The sequence below is a fragment of the Mauremys reevesii genome, linkage group 1 (genome assembly GCF_016161935.1).
Source record: "Mauremys reevesii isolate NIE-2019 linkage group 1, ASM1616193v1, whole genome shotgun sequence".
In the NCBI taxonomy this organism is placed as follows: domain Eukaryota; kingdom Metazoa; phylum Chordata; order Testudines; family Geoemydidae; genus Mauremys; species Mauremys reevesii.
The window spans coordinates 351,885,125-351,902,742 of record NC_052623.1 but is presented as its reverse complement, the minus strand read 5'-3'; the positions used below and the strand labels follow the sequence as shown (position 1 = coordinate 351,902,742).

At 48.4% G+C, this 17,618-nt stretch overlaps 1 protein-coding gene across 7 annotated transcripts in view; it reads left to right on the top strand.

Moving 5' to 3' along the window:
• PLXNA4 (plexin A4) overlaps positions 1-17,618 on the top strand; it is a 625,415-nt gene that overhangs the window by 70,333 nt on the left and 537,464 nt on the right. For all 7 annotated transcript variants that reach the window (XM_039519674.1, XM_039519675.1, XM_039519676.1 and 4 more), the window contains exon 3: positions 5,620-5,802. In XM_039519674.1, the coding sequence (XP_039375608.1) occupies positions 5,620-5,802 (183 nt within the window). The remainder of the gene's footprint in view (positions 1-5,619; positions 5,803-17,618) is intronic.

Sequence of the window (17,618 nt, the reverse complement as noted above, 5' to 3'; positions counted from 1 at the left end):
AGCAGATGTTTAAAGGACAATTGAGATTTATTGCAGCTCCCGTTCAGGCCGGGCTCCCTGATATCTGGCACTTAAATCCGCCAGCTTGGCCAACTTGCTCTCTTCTGCCTGTGGGATCAGATGAGGTGGTGGAAGGAGGCGCGTCAGAACTGTAATCCCTCTGCTGACGTTCAAGTTCTTGGAGGCCCTGACAATCCCTAGCAAGAGCAGAGATGGGCACAAGCCACAGCTGGCCCAGCAAAGTCATTCTTTTCAGGAGGGCTTGGAGCTCTTTTTAATGGACTTAATCTAGGGACCATCACGGTCCTGCCAGAATCCCTCACTAAATCAAACCATTCTCCGCACATCCTCCTGATTTTCCTAAGCAAATGTACTGCTCGGCCAGCGTGTCCCACTGGCAGCTCTGCACACTGCAGTCCTCTGTTTATCCATCCACAGAATGAGGACGATGAAAACAGGCAGTGAGAGTATCCCCAAGTGTCCTGCCGATGTGCCTCGGCCCTGAACTGGAGCGGGAGCTGCTAGGGCTTAGAGAACAGTCCTGCCCCCTTGTTAATTTAATGGCCAGCTGCCAACTATTTCATGTGACAGTGTTTCTGATCTATAGAACACCGTGGGTATAAGTGGTCCCCGGGGTGGGGTGTTAGGCCGGGCCAGTCCCCATGGGGAGTGTGGGGGAGCGCCACCCAGCCCTGCCCCACCCCTAGCTCTCCTCTGGCCTCGCATACAGCCGCAGCTCCAGCTCCCGACCCTGTGCCTGGCCCCATCCCCAGCCGCGGGGTGGCTCCACACCTGGCTGGGGGTCCAGCTGCCAGTCCCCAGAGTGGCCTGGCTCTGCCCCTGCCCTCCGCCTCAGCCCTGGCCATGTGTCTGTCCCCAGCCTTGTCCCCAGCCTCAGCCCCTGGCGGGGGCTGCATTCCCAGCCTGGCGTCTAAGCTGGGGGCAGGATCAGGGATGGAGCCGCACCCAGTCATGGGCCTGGCTGCCAGTCCCCACCATGGCCTGGCTGCGGCTCTGCTCCTGTCCTGCCCTCAGCCTCAGTCCCTGGCTGCAGCTCCGGCCCCAGACCCACCCTCAGCTGTGGCCCCAGCCCCTTATCCCTGTCTGTGTCACAGTTCACCCAACCCGAGCCATGGCCCCACTCCTTGCCCTGGCTCCGGGGAGGGCTGGGGGGCGTGGATGGGGGAAGTGGGGGTGTGTGACCCTCAAAATTTGGGGACCACTGCTGTAATAGCACCTTACAAATTAATCTGTCCTCAGAATACAGCGGGGAGGGAGGGTTCTCTTATTATCCCCGTTTTACACGTGGGGAACTGAGGCAGAAAGATGAAGTGACTTGCCACAGGTCACACAGTTTGTGTCAGAGCCAGGAATTGAACCCCAATTTCCTGGTGTCCAGTTCTGTGTCTCAGTCACACAACTGGCTTCAGCTCATAATATGATTTTCTAGGCTGGATTCGAACTGACACAGTGAGTGAGAGGGGGCAAGACACTGATCCTATTCCTGTTCCCTGGGTATGTCCTTTTGCATCTTTCAGATGTCCTAATTCGGCCAACAGCCATCCTGGAACATCTGGCATTCCTGGTGCTTTAACGCACTAGCTGCAGTTTTTGTTCTTAAAAGTAGTTAATACAAAATTGTCTAGCTGAGAAGGCTCTGGAGAATTTAGCCCGGCTACTCTATATTGCCTTTAGGAGTGTCTGGAATTGAAAATAAACCTGTACTCGCAGCTCCTGACCGCCCCAGCATAAATCTGAACTTACTTTAATGTTTCTGCTGACTAAAGGAGATGGGTATATTGTTATCTTAGCTGTGTATAAGATATAAACACTATAGCTGAGAGCCACAACTGCAAGGGGCTAGGTAGTGGTATAGATAGGGGACTTTTTTTTGTATCTCTGTAGTCGATCTTGGAGAAAGAATCATATTAGCTGAAAATCATTACCATGTGGTGTGTCTCACTTGCTAGCCTCAGTTCATTTTTGGACCTAGAGGACAGTTGCCTGCATAGCAAAAAGTATCCCTATTATTGGCATTTGCGTCAGAGAAAGTGATTGATCCATGGAGATGGAACTAGACGTGGTCTGGCAGGGTTAGAGAATGTTGTGGAGGACTCTGGTCCTGCAGCTGCCTCTTCTGAGGATGACAGCAGGCATTTCACTCTTGAACAGTACCCATGAGCACCAGACTGTGTTGCTTGTAAAAGCTTGGATGAAATAAACAGGTTTTCACCTTTTTGTTTTGCATCTAAAATGGACAAAATTGTGACATCGATCTGACTTCAATGCAAAATGCGAGTTCATTTGGAACCAGGTCCAGTCTCAACCAGAAGGAAATAAGTCACGGTGATCAGAGTTAAGTCTCCACTTATCGGGAGATGTACTCAAGAACTGCTGGTTGAGCTAGTGCTCAGTGCAGGAATCATTGGGTGAGATTTTACAGCCTGCATCATGCAAGAGGGCAGACGAGATGACCACAATGGTCCCTTCTGCCCTTAAGCTCCTTCAGCCAGACAGGTCAGTGTTTGCTGCAGTGAGGTGAGTGGAGTATGCGGGTAGATAGTTATACCAGAGATGCCTTGACCTCATGTCTAAGGATCACGTGCCAACCAGCCTTCACCTCTCAGTGCTTGCCTGCTGCCAACCCTGATGTTTTGGGTGGGGTTTCATATCCTGGATCCAGGGTGAAGTGTCTTGGTTCCCATTAATGAAATGCATCATTTTAGTGGCGAAATAGGTTCCCCCTTCTTTCTTCAAAGCCATGAGAAGAAATAGGGGGATTTTTTTTTCACACCAATAGGATGGGACTTCTTCATTTCCCTCTCTGTCTGTCTGACAAGTGGACCAGGCTAAATGTGGGCCTGGTTTTGTTACACATGTGAAACATCAATCACATTAACAGCAAGGTTCGCTAAGGGTTCTGGTCGAACTGGGCCTGCTTGCAAGTGAATTTTGGTGCAATTTACTCATCCTAGAACATAAGAACTGCCATTCTACCTCAGACCAACAGTCCATGTAGCTTGCTGTCCTGTCTCTGACAATGGCCAGTACCAGATGCTTCAGAGAGAAACCCAGTAGCAGACAGCTATTGAATAATCAACTCAGTGTGTGTTTCTTCCTGATGCAGTTAGTGGTTGACTGAGTCCCTGAAGCATGTTTATTTATATCCCATTTATATTTTTTATCCTATTTAATGTAACTGTTGATGTTCCCATCCATATAAATATTCAAACTTTGTTCAAATACTACTAGCGTCTTTGTCCCAGTGGTATCTAGCTCCATTGAGTTCTACAGGGTAATCACCGTGTACAGTTCTCTTACACAAAGGATGAATTTGGCCTTTGGAGTTTGGCCACATACCTTTTATGCTAAATTGTCTACTGGCGTGTAAACTCATGGCACCCAACTGTGACTCATGGAGCCCTAAGATTTGATCCATGGTTGCTCTCTGAGTTGATATTTTAACTCCTAAGGTGCAGTTCCCAGAGATTAATGATTGTAACAGGCTAGAGCTCAGGTCTTGTTATTCTTTTCTAATAGCTCTTTAAATACTTTGGGGGTGCTTTGTATGTTTATAACTATTTTTAGGACACATTACTCTCCTGTTCAATAAAACCATCTGCAATTACTCCCTGTAATTGCCAGGTGAGGACAAAGCTGATCAACTGCAGGCTTTTATTGCTAGGGAACTCAAGCAAGATCAGTAATTTCTATCTATGTGTCAAGGAAGATATGAGCAAATATAAAGCAAATATAACAGTAATGCTCATGATCATTTATTATTGATCTAAGAAAATTAGATAGACATTCTGCGCACTTATTTAATTAACACTTATAGGCCTCAATCCAGCAAAGCATTTAAGCACATGCTTATGTGCTTTGATGAATCATGTTCATAGAACCTATTGCCTTGGCAAATGTGCTATTATACACCACACTCTGGCCATCTAGGGCTGCTTTCTTGTCACCACCTAGCGTGCCATGACCAACTGGAATGTCACAACACCAGCACTGATAGAACTGCAAAAGCGCGTATTGCTGCTACTAGAGCTAAAGGAGAGAAACTCTGTTAACAGGATAGGGTCTCCTAACATCCAGTCCAATGCCCTCCTCAACAAACCGTATTGCCTAAAGCTAGGGTAGAAGAGATGCCTCTGCCAGTGCTGTCTGCTGCAGCGAATGCATTGCCTATTGATCTCCTAGGAAGCAACATCAAAGAAGCCTAACCATATGCTAAACCAAATGTATTCACAGCTTCCACTGTATCTGATGACTGTCCACTTTAGGCTTTCGTGGACCAAGTTCCAAATATGAAGGTCCTCTGCTGCCAATCCTGAGGTATTCAAGTCCAGAAAGAGACCGTAGTAGCCCAACAGATTGTAGTGGCTGTGAAGGTGTATAAGTGGGCAGGGCAGTTTTTTCAGGTTGTTAGGGGTTTACGGATGTCTTCAGCACTTGGAAATAAAGAGAGAGCCACTACAGAGCTCCAGTTACAGAACCTGTCCTCCATGGGCCCAAAGTGCTTTACAGACACTTAATGAGTTAATCCTCCTCAAAATCCCCCTTTGAGGTGGGTAGGTGTTAGTGACCTCCATTTTACAGAGGGGAAACTGAGACCCAGAGAGGTTAGCTGACTTGACCAAGCTCACATTGTGTGACTGGGGGAGCGGGCATAGAACCCAGGACTTCTGACTCTGATTCCCTTAGAGAGACAAGGTGGGTGAGGTAATATCTTTTAGTGGAATAGCTTCTGTTGGTGAGAGAGACGAGTGTCCGAGCCACACAGAACCCTTCTTCGGGGCTGGGAAATGAGTCCCTTGTGATTTATGTGCATTTCAGACACAACCTGGGAATATTTAAGCTGAGATTCTTTACAGACCATGGGCTTGGTTGTTAGATCATGAATGATAAACTAATAGGCAAAAGGATGAGGTGATGTGGGCCAGTGGGTAGGGCACTGGACAAGGATTCAGGAGGCCCTGGGTTTTATGCATGACTCTACTACTGACTTGCTGTGACAATGGGCTAGTTGCCTCCCCAAAAGTGTGTGTGTGTGGGGGGGCAGAGCCCTCCACCCCTGGCCAAGCCGGAAGCTGAAGCTGGGCCGGGAAGCCACAACCCTCCACCTGCTCAGGATGGGGGTGGGGGACCCAAGAGCACCCAGGGCAGGTGGAAGGTCCGAGGTTCCCCACAGCTGTCCGTGTGGTTTTTATCCTGACCCGGCTCCGGTTGGGGGTGGGGCCTCGGACCCGCAGCCCAGCCATGGTAAGAGCTGCATGGGCAGCTGTGGAGAGCTGGGGTCCCTCCATTTGCCCTGGGTGGGGAGCCCGGCGGGGCAGGGACATGGGCCAGTACTGCTCTCAGGGTCAGGTGGATGGTCCATGGCTCCCCAAAACTGCTGGGCTCCACCTGCCCCCATTCCAGCATCCCTGGCTGTTTGTCTGTCTTGTTTCTTTAGATTGTAAGATCTTTGGGCCAGGGAATGTCTCTTACTGTGTGTTTGTAGAGCATCTGGCATGGGGCTCTGATCTTAGCTGGGGTCCCCTAGGTACTCCTGTATTATTAATCCATGTTCAGTGGCCTCATGCTTTCTCTCCCCCTTCCCCTTTCTGTTCACAGTTGTTAACAATTGATGACAATTTCTGCGGCCTGGATATGAATGCCCCTCTGGGAGTATCGGAGATGGTGCGAGGACTCCCCATCTTCACCGAAGATGGGGACAGGATGACATCTGTGATCGCCTACGTCTACAAGAACCACTCACTGGCATTTGTGGGCACCAAAAGTGGCAAGATGAAAAAGGTAGGCCTGGTCCAGCGTGGCCTTCCGAAGTCAGTGCTGCTAGTTGCTATGGAGACTGGCTGCATCGAGATGAGTGGGGAGCATTTTATAGGCCTGGTGCACGGTTACCTATTTTGTGAGTTGAATTGTATTTGTTGGTGCAAGATTGCACTTCAGCTCTGAGGGATTAGGCTGACATGACTGAGGGGACAAGTTTTCTAATGTTGCACCTTCCAGAAGATGCGTGGCCGTGGGTCTAGCCACCTTCAGACTCTGGTGTAGCGTGGATCCAAGTAAAAACTTTTTCAGCTCAGACTGTCTAATTAAATGGCTGATCACAGGGTGTCTGTGTGTGCGCTGTGGAGGAAGAACTTACTGGCATTGTGGGTTATTAAGAAATATGACTCATGCTTTGGAGATGTTGCTTCAGAGCGATGTGACCAGACATGCTTTTACCACAAACCTAGCATGGAAGTTAGTGGTTGCTTTATCTGGGTAAGGCTGAATGTGTGGTTTATGCAAAGGGAGAAGGATTTCTATGAAAGAAGAGCTGTGTTTGAAAGGTAATAAGCATTGTGTTTACTGGGTAACCATGGTCGATGCCATATAAATAAATACTCTCTTTATGGTATCTGGGCTTAAGTCCCTCTCAAAGTTACTAGGTACCCTCCAAATGAACTGTACATGTCCGTGGCTTAGCTATAGCTTTGTATTGTAACAGCTGCTGTCATTTTATTATATGGGGCACTAGTGTTTATCTTTTGAAGCTAAAGCCAAGACTGAAAGACTTTTACCAGTGGTTTTGGCAGGTGTTTTATTCTTCAGCTACTAACAGCCATTAAAGGTAACCTTCCAATGCTAAAAATGGGCTCTGCGCCCCCTTTTAGAGCCCCGTATGATGCAGGAACAGGCTGGTAGTGTTTGCCTGCATAACAGAGCCGGAGGATGTGCCTGCTGCGAAGTGCTGTGCATCATTACCACATCAGACTATAGAGGTGTGGGAGCGGCTCTCTAGAGTGGAGAATTAGGATGTGTACTGAGCCGTCCTCATGGAGGAGCCTTGGAAGCTGCCAATCTTGGGAAGAAGACTTGGGCTGGATTTTGTGGTGTTTACTTTTATTCACAAAGGGAATTCAAAATGAAACCCCAAGAGAGAGTGTGTGGGGGGGAGTGGGTTGTGTGTATGTGTGGGAGGGGTGGGGGGCGTTAACTGGTGACCTGTTACAACTTGTGTGGACTGTGTATGGAGCAGGGTGAGGGAAGTCACTTGGTCACAGGTATCTACTGCTTGCTTTTTATCTTAGAAGTATCAGGCATGTCAAGTCTAGTCCAGCCTTCCCTGTTCCCGTGGAGGTCTGCCCTGGAGGACCAAGATATGTTCATTGGGAACTGTTTCAGTCCTTAATTAAAGGGGGGTAGGGCTGCTGAATGGTCAATAAGAGTACTTTTCTCTCACTGCTGTGTGTTCAGACATGAGTGAAATGGTCTCAACCCAAACAAGCTAAGTCGTTCGTAAAACCATTTGAGTAAAAATAATTTTCCCCTCCACCATTTAATTACTTTTCACTTCCCTGTTATCCGTGATGTCATCGTAACCTGGCTAATTCTCCAACAGCCTATAGTGTCTGCTAGGAAAAAATAGGGGAGATGAGATCTGAATTACAAATGTTAAAAAAAGAAAATTAGGCTCCACCCCCAACACTTTCATACCTTCTTTATGTATCATAAGATGCAAAATCAGGCACAAGCTCTCTCCTTTCCCCCCCTCCTTTGCAGGTCATTTTACAGACTCTAGGAACTGATCTCTTTCTGTTGGGAGCATAGAAAACCCGGGCATACAGGCTGGGAGGGCTTTTATTTTTACAGTGTGTGGTGGAGACCAGGGGCATCCTTTTAGGGTAAAGAATCAGAGGAGGGAAGCTGAGCTGCTGACGGGAACCTTGGAGAGCTGCCTTTTGTTCCATGTTTACTAAACGTGAATAATGTTCTGCAGACTGTAGCTAACAGGGAATGGACGTGAGAGCAGTGCAGGAGCACAGGGGCTGGGATCAGCAGTCAGCCAACGAAGTGTCTTTTTGAGAGGCAGCTTTCCCCAGGCAGTGTGCGGAAAGCTGCATTAGCCCAGCAAATTTGGGGTACCCGTTCCCTGCAGAAACCTCTCTCATTCCATCATCCCTCTTGCTAGGAGAACAGGATGCGACTCCCAGCAATGCTGCTCCTGTGACTCCTGTTCAGCCTAGAAGGATGGCCAGTGAGCAACGGCTCTGATCTTAGAACACGAGGTTCCCTTCCCTTCCAGATCCCACACATCATGGGAAATTTAAAGGGCCGGTCCGATGCTCAGACATTGCTCCCTCGCATTGCAGGAGCATGGCCTTGCCACTAGGTCTGCTCAAGAGCCTTGGATTTTCACCTGGGACTAACTGGCGCCTGCTTTTTGGGGCTTCACAGTTGGTTTGGTCTCGTTACCCTGGAGGTCTTGTTCTATAGCAGGGGAAGTGGAGTGGCCGAGAGACCTGGTTCCAGCTCTCCCCGTCGATGCTGCCACTGCTAACCCATCCAATTAGCATAGTGTTTGATTTGGGGTTAGAGAAATACCTCCTTGGGGCAAATCAGTCTCTGAAATAACCTGTGTAGGCTCAGATGAACCTATGTCCCCTATGGACCAAGGCCAAGGGTCTCCCAGTGCCTGTCTCCCAATAGATCCTAGCAACGATGTATTTTACTGCTCTCCCCACCCTGCAGACAGCTGGTGTAATGTAACCTGCAGGGCCATACCTGGTGATCTGTTTCTGGGTCAGCCAGATTGGGTGAGCAATATTGCATAAGGGATGGAGTTATAATACACTTGTTTACCTTAAAGGTACAGAATCTATTTCCTTCTTGATACTGAAAGGTTTGCTGCAAGTAATTAGCAGACCATTTTGGAGAAACCCTGTTTCTCCGCAGTTAAGAATGTACTGGTTTGTGTGTGTGTGTGTTTTATATAAATGATACAGATCATATCTCAGGTTCTCAAGATGCACCATTTGTGGAAGCCCTGCAAATTACCCAGTCATAAAGCAATATCAGTTGGCTGATATACAAATGTTATATCCGTCAAAGGAATTTTCCAGTGACAGACAATTGAAGTAAAATATTGTGCTTTACAAGAACACATCATTAGAATGAAAACTAGCCCTGTATCGAGAGTCTGGCCATGTAACCAAGACAACAAAGAAGAAAGAAAAGGGAAAACCAAGCTAGAGATGGAGTGGAAAAAGAGTGAATGAAACAGAATGAAGAGATAAAAAGGACAAAAAGCAAAGTGGTCTAGAGGGAAAATCCCCCACGCACAAGCACATGTTAGAAACTGGAAATGTTAATTGAAAGCTGGTGTCACTTATGGAGATATACCTATCTCATAGAGCTGAAAGGTCATTGAGTCCAGCCCCCTGCCTTCACTACCAGGACCAAGTACTGATTTTGCCCCAGATCCCTGAATGGCCCACTCAAGAAGTGAGCTCACAACCCTGGGTTTAGCAGGCCAATGCACAAACCACTGAGCTGAGTGGAGGGTTGGCTCAGTGGTTAGAGACTTGGGAGACCCAGATTCAGTTCCCTGCTGTGCCACAGACTGTGTGACCTTGGGCTAATCACGTCGCCTCTCTGGGCTTCAGTTTCCCCTCTGTAAAATGGGGATAATACTTACCTTGTGGATAGATCAATCTATAGACTGCAAGGAAGCTGTGTCCAAGCTGCACTACCAGCCCTAGTGTTAGGGAAGGGCAGATGACCATGCAAAGCAGAATGGAGGTTCTATGTGCGTGTGGGGTTGAGGCTTGGCCTAGAGAGAGGGCTGCATCAGTTCAACCCTGCAGGGAATGATTTCCACCCAACTCTTTCAACAGGGCTGTGCTGTAACCAGGCACCGTAGCTGTGTAGGGGGAGGAATAGATTTATTTATTCAACAACATTTTACCAGGATAAATAGCTCTTGGAGCCGGGAAAACCACAGAGGAGCGAGTGTGGTAATGGTGGCTGTGTGTGGGTTTGTGTAATTGGGCAGCACGGCTGCAGAATACTAAAGCACTTGTGTAAGGAGAGAGACTTTTTTTTTTCTTCATCCCTTATTCCATCTGTGTCCAAAGAAACTGAGCAAATAAAAGATCTCCAGGTTTGTCATGTGGAGTTGGTGAGTTCCCATTAATTGCAGGTAAACACAATGATCCTTTACTATTTATCCATGCGATTGGGTTTCTGAATATGCAGCTGATGATGAGCTGGTTTTGATGTTCCCTGGAGGCCACTCGGTTGCTGATGGCTCCATGCAAGGTGTCAGCAGAGAAACCAACTTTTCTCCTCCCTTCTGCTTTGAGGGAGTATGATTTGTGAAAGTTATTTTTTTAAATATTTGGTGACTGGACTTGACTGCAATGCAAAATAACAGTGTGAAGTCTCCCACATCTGCTGAGAGGTCGTCTCCTCCCAGCTTCTGACATCAGCTGGAGTCTGAGAATTATTCTATCTTCTGGTGATGGAGCTGGAAGATGCATCCCTCTCTGTTCTATTTATTGATACCTCTGAAAGTTCTCTTCATCCTCCAAACATGTAGAGCCATATTATGAAAGATGTGTGACCCTGTAAGAGTTTATGGTTCTCTAGATTAATGTAGTTCCATCTCCATGGCCCATATGCTTCAGAAGAGTGGTTCAATCTCCGCGGCCCATCCCGTCCTTGACACCTGTGCTGAATCTGCCAACAAAAGAGCCCAATTAGAGCAGTGGTGGGGTTTACGTGGGCAACTGCTTACTGGGAACTGGAGTGAGACCCACTAATTTGGTCCATGTAAGCCTCTTAAAAGCCACAAAAAAAGATGGTAATGGCATTTGGTTGTACTCCAGCATGATCTAAAGGTGAGAGGCACTTGGATACCAGAGTGATGGGTGCAATATAAGGACCTAGATAGATATAGGCTTGTGTGTCCCATTACCAGACCCTTGTGGCATCCAGTTCCACTTCCTCTTTTAGCATCTGAGGATGGGCCCATTTCTTTACTATCCCTAATCTCCTCTGAGGTGGAGGTGGGATTGCATGAGAAGAGGGTTTTCCCCCATGGTCAGTGCCCAATGTATGCTGCAATTCCATGGTTGCAGAAATTGTTGTGGAATCAGTTCCTTGCCATTTCAAAATCTAATCTACAAACCACGGGGCTGATCCTTGGCACCAAACTAGCACTCGTGACGCTTGTTTTGGACATCTGCTGAGTGCCCAGTCAGTGCAAGTTACCACTCCCACCCAGCGTGTAACACAACACCGTCATTTACATCACTGCACTGCTTAGAACCCTGGCCCTTCCAGCTACACCCTGTATGTGCAACATACTGCAAAGCTATCAAGGTTCCTCACGGTGCCTAGTACAGCAGCAAAACTCCGTTCCATCCACTGTGAAGGATTTACAGTTCCCAGCAAGAACCGGATTTGAAAGAAGCTATTTGCTGGTTCTGGCACAGAGCATCACCTGGCTCCCTTGAAGCCCCCCTAGCTATTAAACCATCCAGCCATCAAGGTGCTGAGAGGTTGTATGTGCTGAGCACTTCCTTGACTTGTTTTCTCTCTCTTGTGTGTGTTGCGTGCTGCTGTCTCCCCCCCGCCCCCTCCCGAGGCTCTGATTCAGAAGCTCCTTGGCGTGTCATGGGAGATGGGGTCTCGGAGCCATGCAATGAGACCTGTGAATGACAATATAACTCCCCTAGATCCAATCTGTACTTCAAAGTCTAGGGGCAGTTGGTTGCTGCCACTACCAAGTGTTTTGTGTTGGCAGTGCTGCACCAGGCCTTTTTACTTAAAAACACCAGCCCAACAGAAACATCAGAATCAAAGGGACCACTGGCTGTGAGAGAAGCAGGGGCCAGGTGATGGTGCACCAAGGGCTTTCCCATGGTAAACTGCAATCTGAACTCAACTGACTTAACTCCGAAGCAGCCAAAGTTGTCCCAAGGCTAACCCATGGGGCAGGCTCTTCCTGGTAAGGCGGGACAGGATGCCATGCCATGTAGGGTGCTGCTTTGGAGGCAGCTGGAGCGCTATGCCGTGAGGGCTCTTCTCAGGTTGGAGAGGACAGTTGGCTATGCCCTGCGGTGGGCTCTTTTGCCGGCCACAGGGGGTGCTGCACCTTACAGGCCTCTGTGGGCCATGCACTGAGGGATGCCATGATTTGCAGCAATGCTTCAGGTTCCTTTGGGCAGGTGGGGGTTCTGTGTGCTGCAGCACGTGCTACGCTGCAGGCACCGTGGGGTATGCAGGCTGCTGGGCTGGACAGTCTGTTCCTTGTGGTGTGCGAGTCTCCTCCTGTGGATAACCATGCACTGCCCTCCTACTGTTACACCGCAGGATACCATGGGGCAGTGGGATCAAAGAAGAACCGAGGCACCAATGGTCTCTGCATTGCCGACTTTTCCCACCCAACAGTCCTTCTCCTCTCATTTGTTACTTGATGGGATAGTAAGTAATCGGCTTATTTCTTCATCTGCCTCTCCAGCTTCCCAATGATGACAACGTGGGGCTCTTTAGCTGGCCAACGCTCCATCTAGCGCCCAGCTAGACGGCCCAGCCAAAAATGGTGAACTCTTGTTTGATTTTTTTTTTCTCCCTGGCTGGCTTGCTCTTTTAGTGCCTCTTGCGTCTGTCTTTCACTTGATTGCCTCTTGCCTGCTGACCCCTCTAACGGGGAGTTGGGTTAAGTGCGATTCTCCTAATTAATTCTGCTTTAATTTAATCTTTTGAAAGAATTTTATCAAAAGAAGGAACCTCTTTTCTCCCCTCCTTATTTCATGGGCTAGTTTAATGCACAATCTCTGGGTTTATTTTTCTATTTCCCCCTGTCTCCAGATAGGCCGTCATTTGCATAGTTGATTAAGCTTCTTATGTTATCAGGAAGCTAGTTGGAATAACAGCCAGTCCCCGATAAGGCACTGCACATCCATCTCTCTTTCACCATGAGCCACATTATTCTCACCCCCATTTGCCTGGGGTAGCTGTTTCCTATGTGTCTGCCACTCCTGCCTTGTGTTTTTGCTCCCTTTGATCTGGCTGCTGATCTCTGGTCCAGGCTGTAGTTGGGTGTGGTTGTCAAAGCCTGGCAGGCCATTCTTAGAGGTGGGAGTGAGCTGATTGCCGGTGTTCAGACTGACAGCCTTGGAGACCAAGGGCCTGATTCAAGAACTGAAATGACACTGGAGTCACTCCCTCTATCCAAGTGAACAAAACTCGTCCGAGAGCAGGATCTGGCTGCATAAGTTCTCTTCCTTGGGGGGAGGGGGGAAACAATAAAAAGCCCCCCCTGCTCATGCCTCCATTGGAGGAATCACCTCTGGGGTATTTGTGTGTTGCCAGAAGGTAGCTTGTTTCCATAACTCATTCATCCCTCTCTGACCTCTTTGCTGAGACTCTCATATCCCATTCAGCGTCATTCATGGTGGTGGTTTTGTGATCTAAATACCTGGCCACAGAACAGGAGAGCTGGCGGGGAGATGTAATTCATGGAGGGAAAGATTTTTTTTTTTCTTGTTTGTTTTTTCCCCCCAAAATTTGCAATGTCATTCAAAATACTGTGATCTGCTCTGTTCACCAGCTGCTCTGCGTTTGAACCATGAACAATTCCCCTTCACTCTGTGATATTCTTCCTTTAAATGAGCTGTTGATGCCTCATGAAAACCTTTGGGGGAACGTTCTACGTAGAATCAGTTCCTCTCCAAATGCCCCAGCCCCTGCCACTTGAACTACGGGAGACTCTCCAATAGCTTTTAACAGTATAGGGCCTAAGACAGAGAACTGAATAGTTCTGATTCCATTCAGCAGAGGGTGGTGGTGCACGTACACATTGCTGAAATGGACACTGTGAGGTTGTTAACCGTAGGCAATGTGCTCTGTTTTGGGTGCCCTGTGTTTGAATATGTTCGCCTTGGATCATTAGTCTTTGATCATTAGCAACAAGCAGTGAATAAGCGGTGAGTTCTTGCTTGGCAAAACCCAGCAAGTCGCTGCTTCTCTCATAGGTTGTGGAGTCAATCCCCCCTTCCCCTGCTGGAGGTTTGCTGGCTGTAACACAGATTTGTGATCTTGGGCAAGATACTTCCCTTCGCTGTGCCTCAATTTCCCCCTTGACAAAACGTGGAGGGTAATATTTCCCTACTCCCGGGGCTGGGGTGGGGCTTAAGCCATGGATGTCTGAGATCCTCGGATGGCGGGCCCCATAGGAATGCACATTATTACTCTTCCTTTGGCCCAAGCGATTAGCCAAAGTCTGGGGCCTTGCAGGGTTGTTTCAGCTCAGATGAGAAATCAGTGATCTGAGTCAGGTATATTCTTGGTGGGGTTTTTTGTTGTTGTTGTTGTTGTTTGTTGAAGTAGGTAGGAACACACAGAAGGAACAAATAAGAGCAGCCAACCATTTCCTTACTCCAAACTCCCCGTCTGCCGCTCCAATGAGGTGTGTGCCCAAGAAGCTCTGTTTCTGCTTTCTCTCAGGGTGATGATGCTCATAACTCTTTCTCTGGGCTTTCTATCTTCAACACACACACAGCCTCTCCCCTGCATTTGCAACCTGGGAAACCCCTCAGTTCACACAGCTTCACTTTGACCTGCCATGCAGCCTAGTATCTGGAGCGCTTCCCTTCCCCCTCCCCTTGTCTGCAGCTATTCTCACTAGATAAAGGGGCTTGACTGCTCCTTCTGCTGAGCCTAAAGGAGGGTACAGGACACACTTGTTGGCTTGAATGAGGCCTAGGTTTGTCTTTGGATCTAAGGGCATGTCTACACTTGCCATTTAAAGCAAGAAAAGTCCCTTTTTTGTGCAAAAACCATGGGAGCAGCTACACTTGCGAATGACTTTTTGCAGTGAAACTCGGAAGTTTCACCACAGAAAGAAAACCACCTCCACCAGAGGCGTACAGCTCTTACCGGTGAGATGCAAGTGAAGACACGTTCCTCCTGTTTACATAGCTTTTAGCTTCCTGAGGATATCCCACAGCACCTAGGTGACCACTCTAGCCAGCAGCTCTGCTGCTCTGTTGCCAGGTAAACAGACATCCACCCCTCGCCCTGTAAACAAGGCCGGCTCAGGCTTTTTTGCCGCCCTAAGCGGCGAAGGGGGAAAAAAAAGCCGCGATTCGGTGGAAGCTTAACTGTGCCGCTTCATTCCTCGGCGGCAATTTGACGGCGGGTCCTTCAGTCTGAGAGGGACTGAGGGACCCGCCACCGAAGAGCCGGACATGCCGTCCCTTTCCATTGGCCACCCCAAGCACCTGCTTCGTTCGCTGATGCCTGGAGCCGGCCCTGCCTGTAAAGCCCCGGGAACTTTGAAACTCCCCTTCCTGTTTTCTTGGCAAGTGACAGGTTTCAGAGTGGTAGCCGTGTTAGTCTGTATCAGCAAAAACATCCAACGAGGAGTCCTTGTAGCACCTTAGAAACGAACAAATTTATTTGAGCATAAGCTTTCATGGGTAAAAAGCCCACTTCTTCAGATGCATGGAGTGGAAAATACAGGAGCAGGTATAAATACATGAAAAGGGGGGAGTGCCTTACCAAGTGTGAGGTCAGTCTAACAAGATAAATCAATTAACAGCAGGACACCAAAGGAGGAAAAATAACTTTTGAAGTGGTAATGAGAGTGGCCCATTACAGACAGTTGACAAGAAGGTGTGAGTAACAGTAGGGAGAAATTAGTAGTGGGGAAATTAGGTTTAGGTTCTGTAATGACCCAACCAATCCCAGTCTTTATTCAGGCCTAATCTGATGATATCCAATTTGCAAATTAATTCTTGGCAAGTGCTCACTTATCTGGCCAGGTGACAATGCCTGCTCCAGAGCAAACGATCCCCTGCTTGGAGCACTGCTGAGCTACTGGAGCTTATCAGTGTTTGGAGAGCGGAGGCTGTGCACAGACCCAGGATGCCCCGAGATCACCCGCTCCTTCCCACAAGACCCATCCTCAAACTGGAGAGAGCTGCGCTGTGGAAGAGCTGCCCTAGAGCGCTGCTCTCATCCCCGATGGAAGTGCTGCTAATGTAAACACTCTCTGACACCTGAGGAATTGAGTATTCAAGCCAGCACTTTTCTTTCACTGGTTCCCTATCACCAGTGAAACGTACAGCGCAAGAACTCTGCAAGTGTAGACACACCCTAAGGGCTTAGCTACACGGGCAATGCTAAAGCGCTTTAACGTGCCTTGTGTGGTCGCGGCGCAGTGCTGGGAGAGAGCTCTCTAAAAACTCCACCTCCATGAGGGGCGCAGCTCCCAGCACTGGGGCACTGTCTACACTGGCGCTTTCCAGTGCTGTGCTCGGGGTGGGGGGGTGTTTATTCACCCCCCGAGCGAGAAAGTTGCACCGCTGTAAAGTGCCAGTGTAGACAAGCCCTCAGACTCACTTGCTGCCAGCCATTAGCACCTGTCAGCATAACATTTGTGATATTCTGAGAAATGGCAAGTGGTTAAATGTTGGCACGTTTTGTGGGCCATCAAAATTCTTTCAGGGCCATTTGCCATCCCACAACCCAGGCGTGCCAGGAGTGGGACCACCTGTCATTTACTGGGAGGATCCTGGAAACATGGGGAGAGGTGGCAACCCTAGGCTGGACTTGCTGTGCCAATGCGAGACTCAAACCCAGCTCCCTGGATTTAAGAAGAATTGTCCCTACACGTCCCCTGCGTGGCTGATGCAGAAGATGATAGGAGGTGCTTTCTCAGCTGGAAACCTCTCTAATGCACATTACAAAGGGAATGTGTGCCCCCTTTGAGTCACACGGAGGACGTGAAGGTACCCAGAGGAGTGTGAGTGTGTTGTTCCAATGGCGGGAGACACATCCAGAAGTGTGCTGGTGGATTAGTCAGAGAGCATTCGGTAAATGCGTATGTCTGTAAGAGCAGAGCTACTAATGCGTGTACGGAGGGTGGTTTTTTTTTATTTTTTTTAAAGAGAGTCAAGATCTGTTTGTAAAAACCACAGGAAACAAAGCTCACGTAATTGGACATGTTACCTGTGGAGACGGCAGGTTGTATAAGTGGCCCCAGGGCTATTGAAAAGGAGTTTCTCTCAGCCAACACCTGAAGCACAGGAACAAGGGGTTTGATTTATAAGATAACTTTTTAATGAAAAGGCGAAAAGAAACCTCTCACCTTGTTAGTGATTTTCAGCATGAACTAATTTGAAGAATCTTCTTCCCTCCTCTCCCTCCGCCCCACACCCAATTCCCCGATGCTGCTTGTGATTTGGAGTCAGCGCAATCCTATGATTACTTACCCTTTTTAGGGCTGTTTCTGTCACTGACTGCATTTCTACCCTTAGGACAGCCTGCCCTGCAGCTTGCAAACTCTGCTACGGAGCATAGGTTTTGCTCTCACTTGATTTGTGCAAGTCCTCGTACAGACCATTAATGTCCTCTATTGAAAGGGATGCTGTCACATACGTTTAGGGGGAAAAAACCCAACAATATTGTTTCCAGCTTGGCACTGGTTGCGAAACCCACGCGGCAGGCAGAGATAAAACATCTTTTTGTTCCTTGCCAATTTGATCTCTTTCCTCTGGCATTCTCCTCCCCCGGCCCAGCCTCTGCCCCCCGGTGGGTTTTGATTCTAATTAGAATGGATGCAGTAGGTTTATTTTGTTTTGTTTTAACAACAACTCCGGCTTGTACTGCTGCGCCTTTTTTTTTGCATTGGCTTCGTGTTTGGTGCACCCTGAGCTCCGCAGGAATTGGCATCGTTCAGATTCGCTAGGAGGAGCACAAAACATTAGTGTTTTTTTTTTTAATAAACCCCACAAAAATGGGCTTCTATGAAATCTATTAGTAGTGATAAC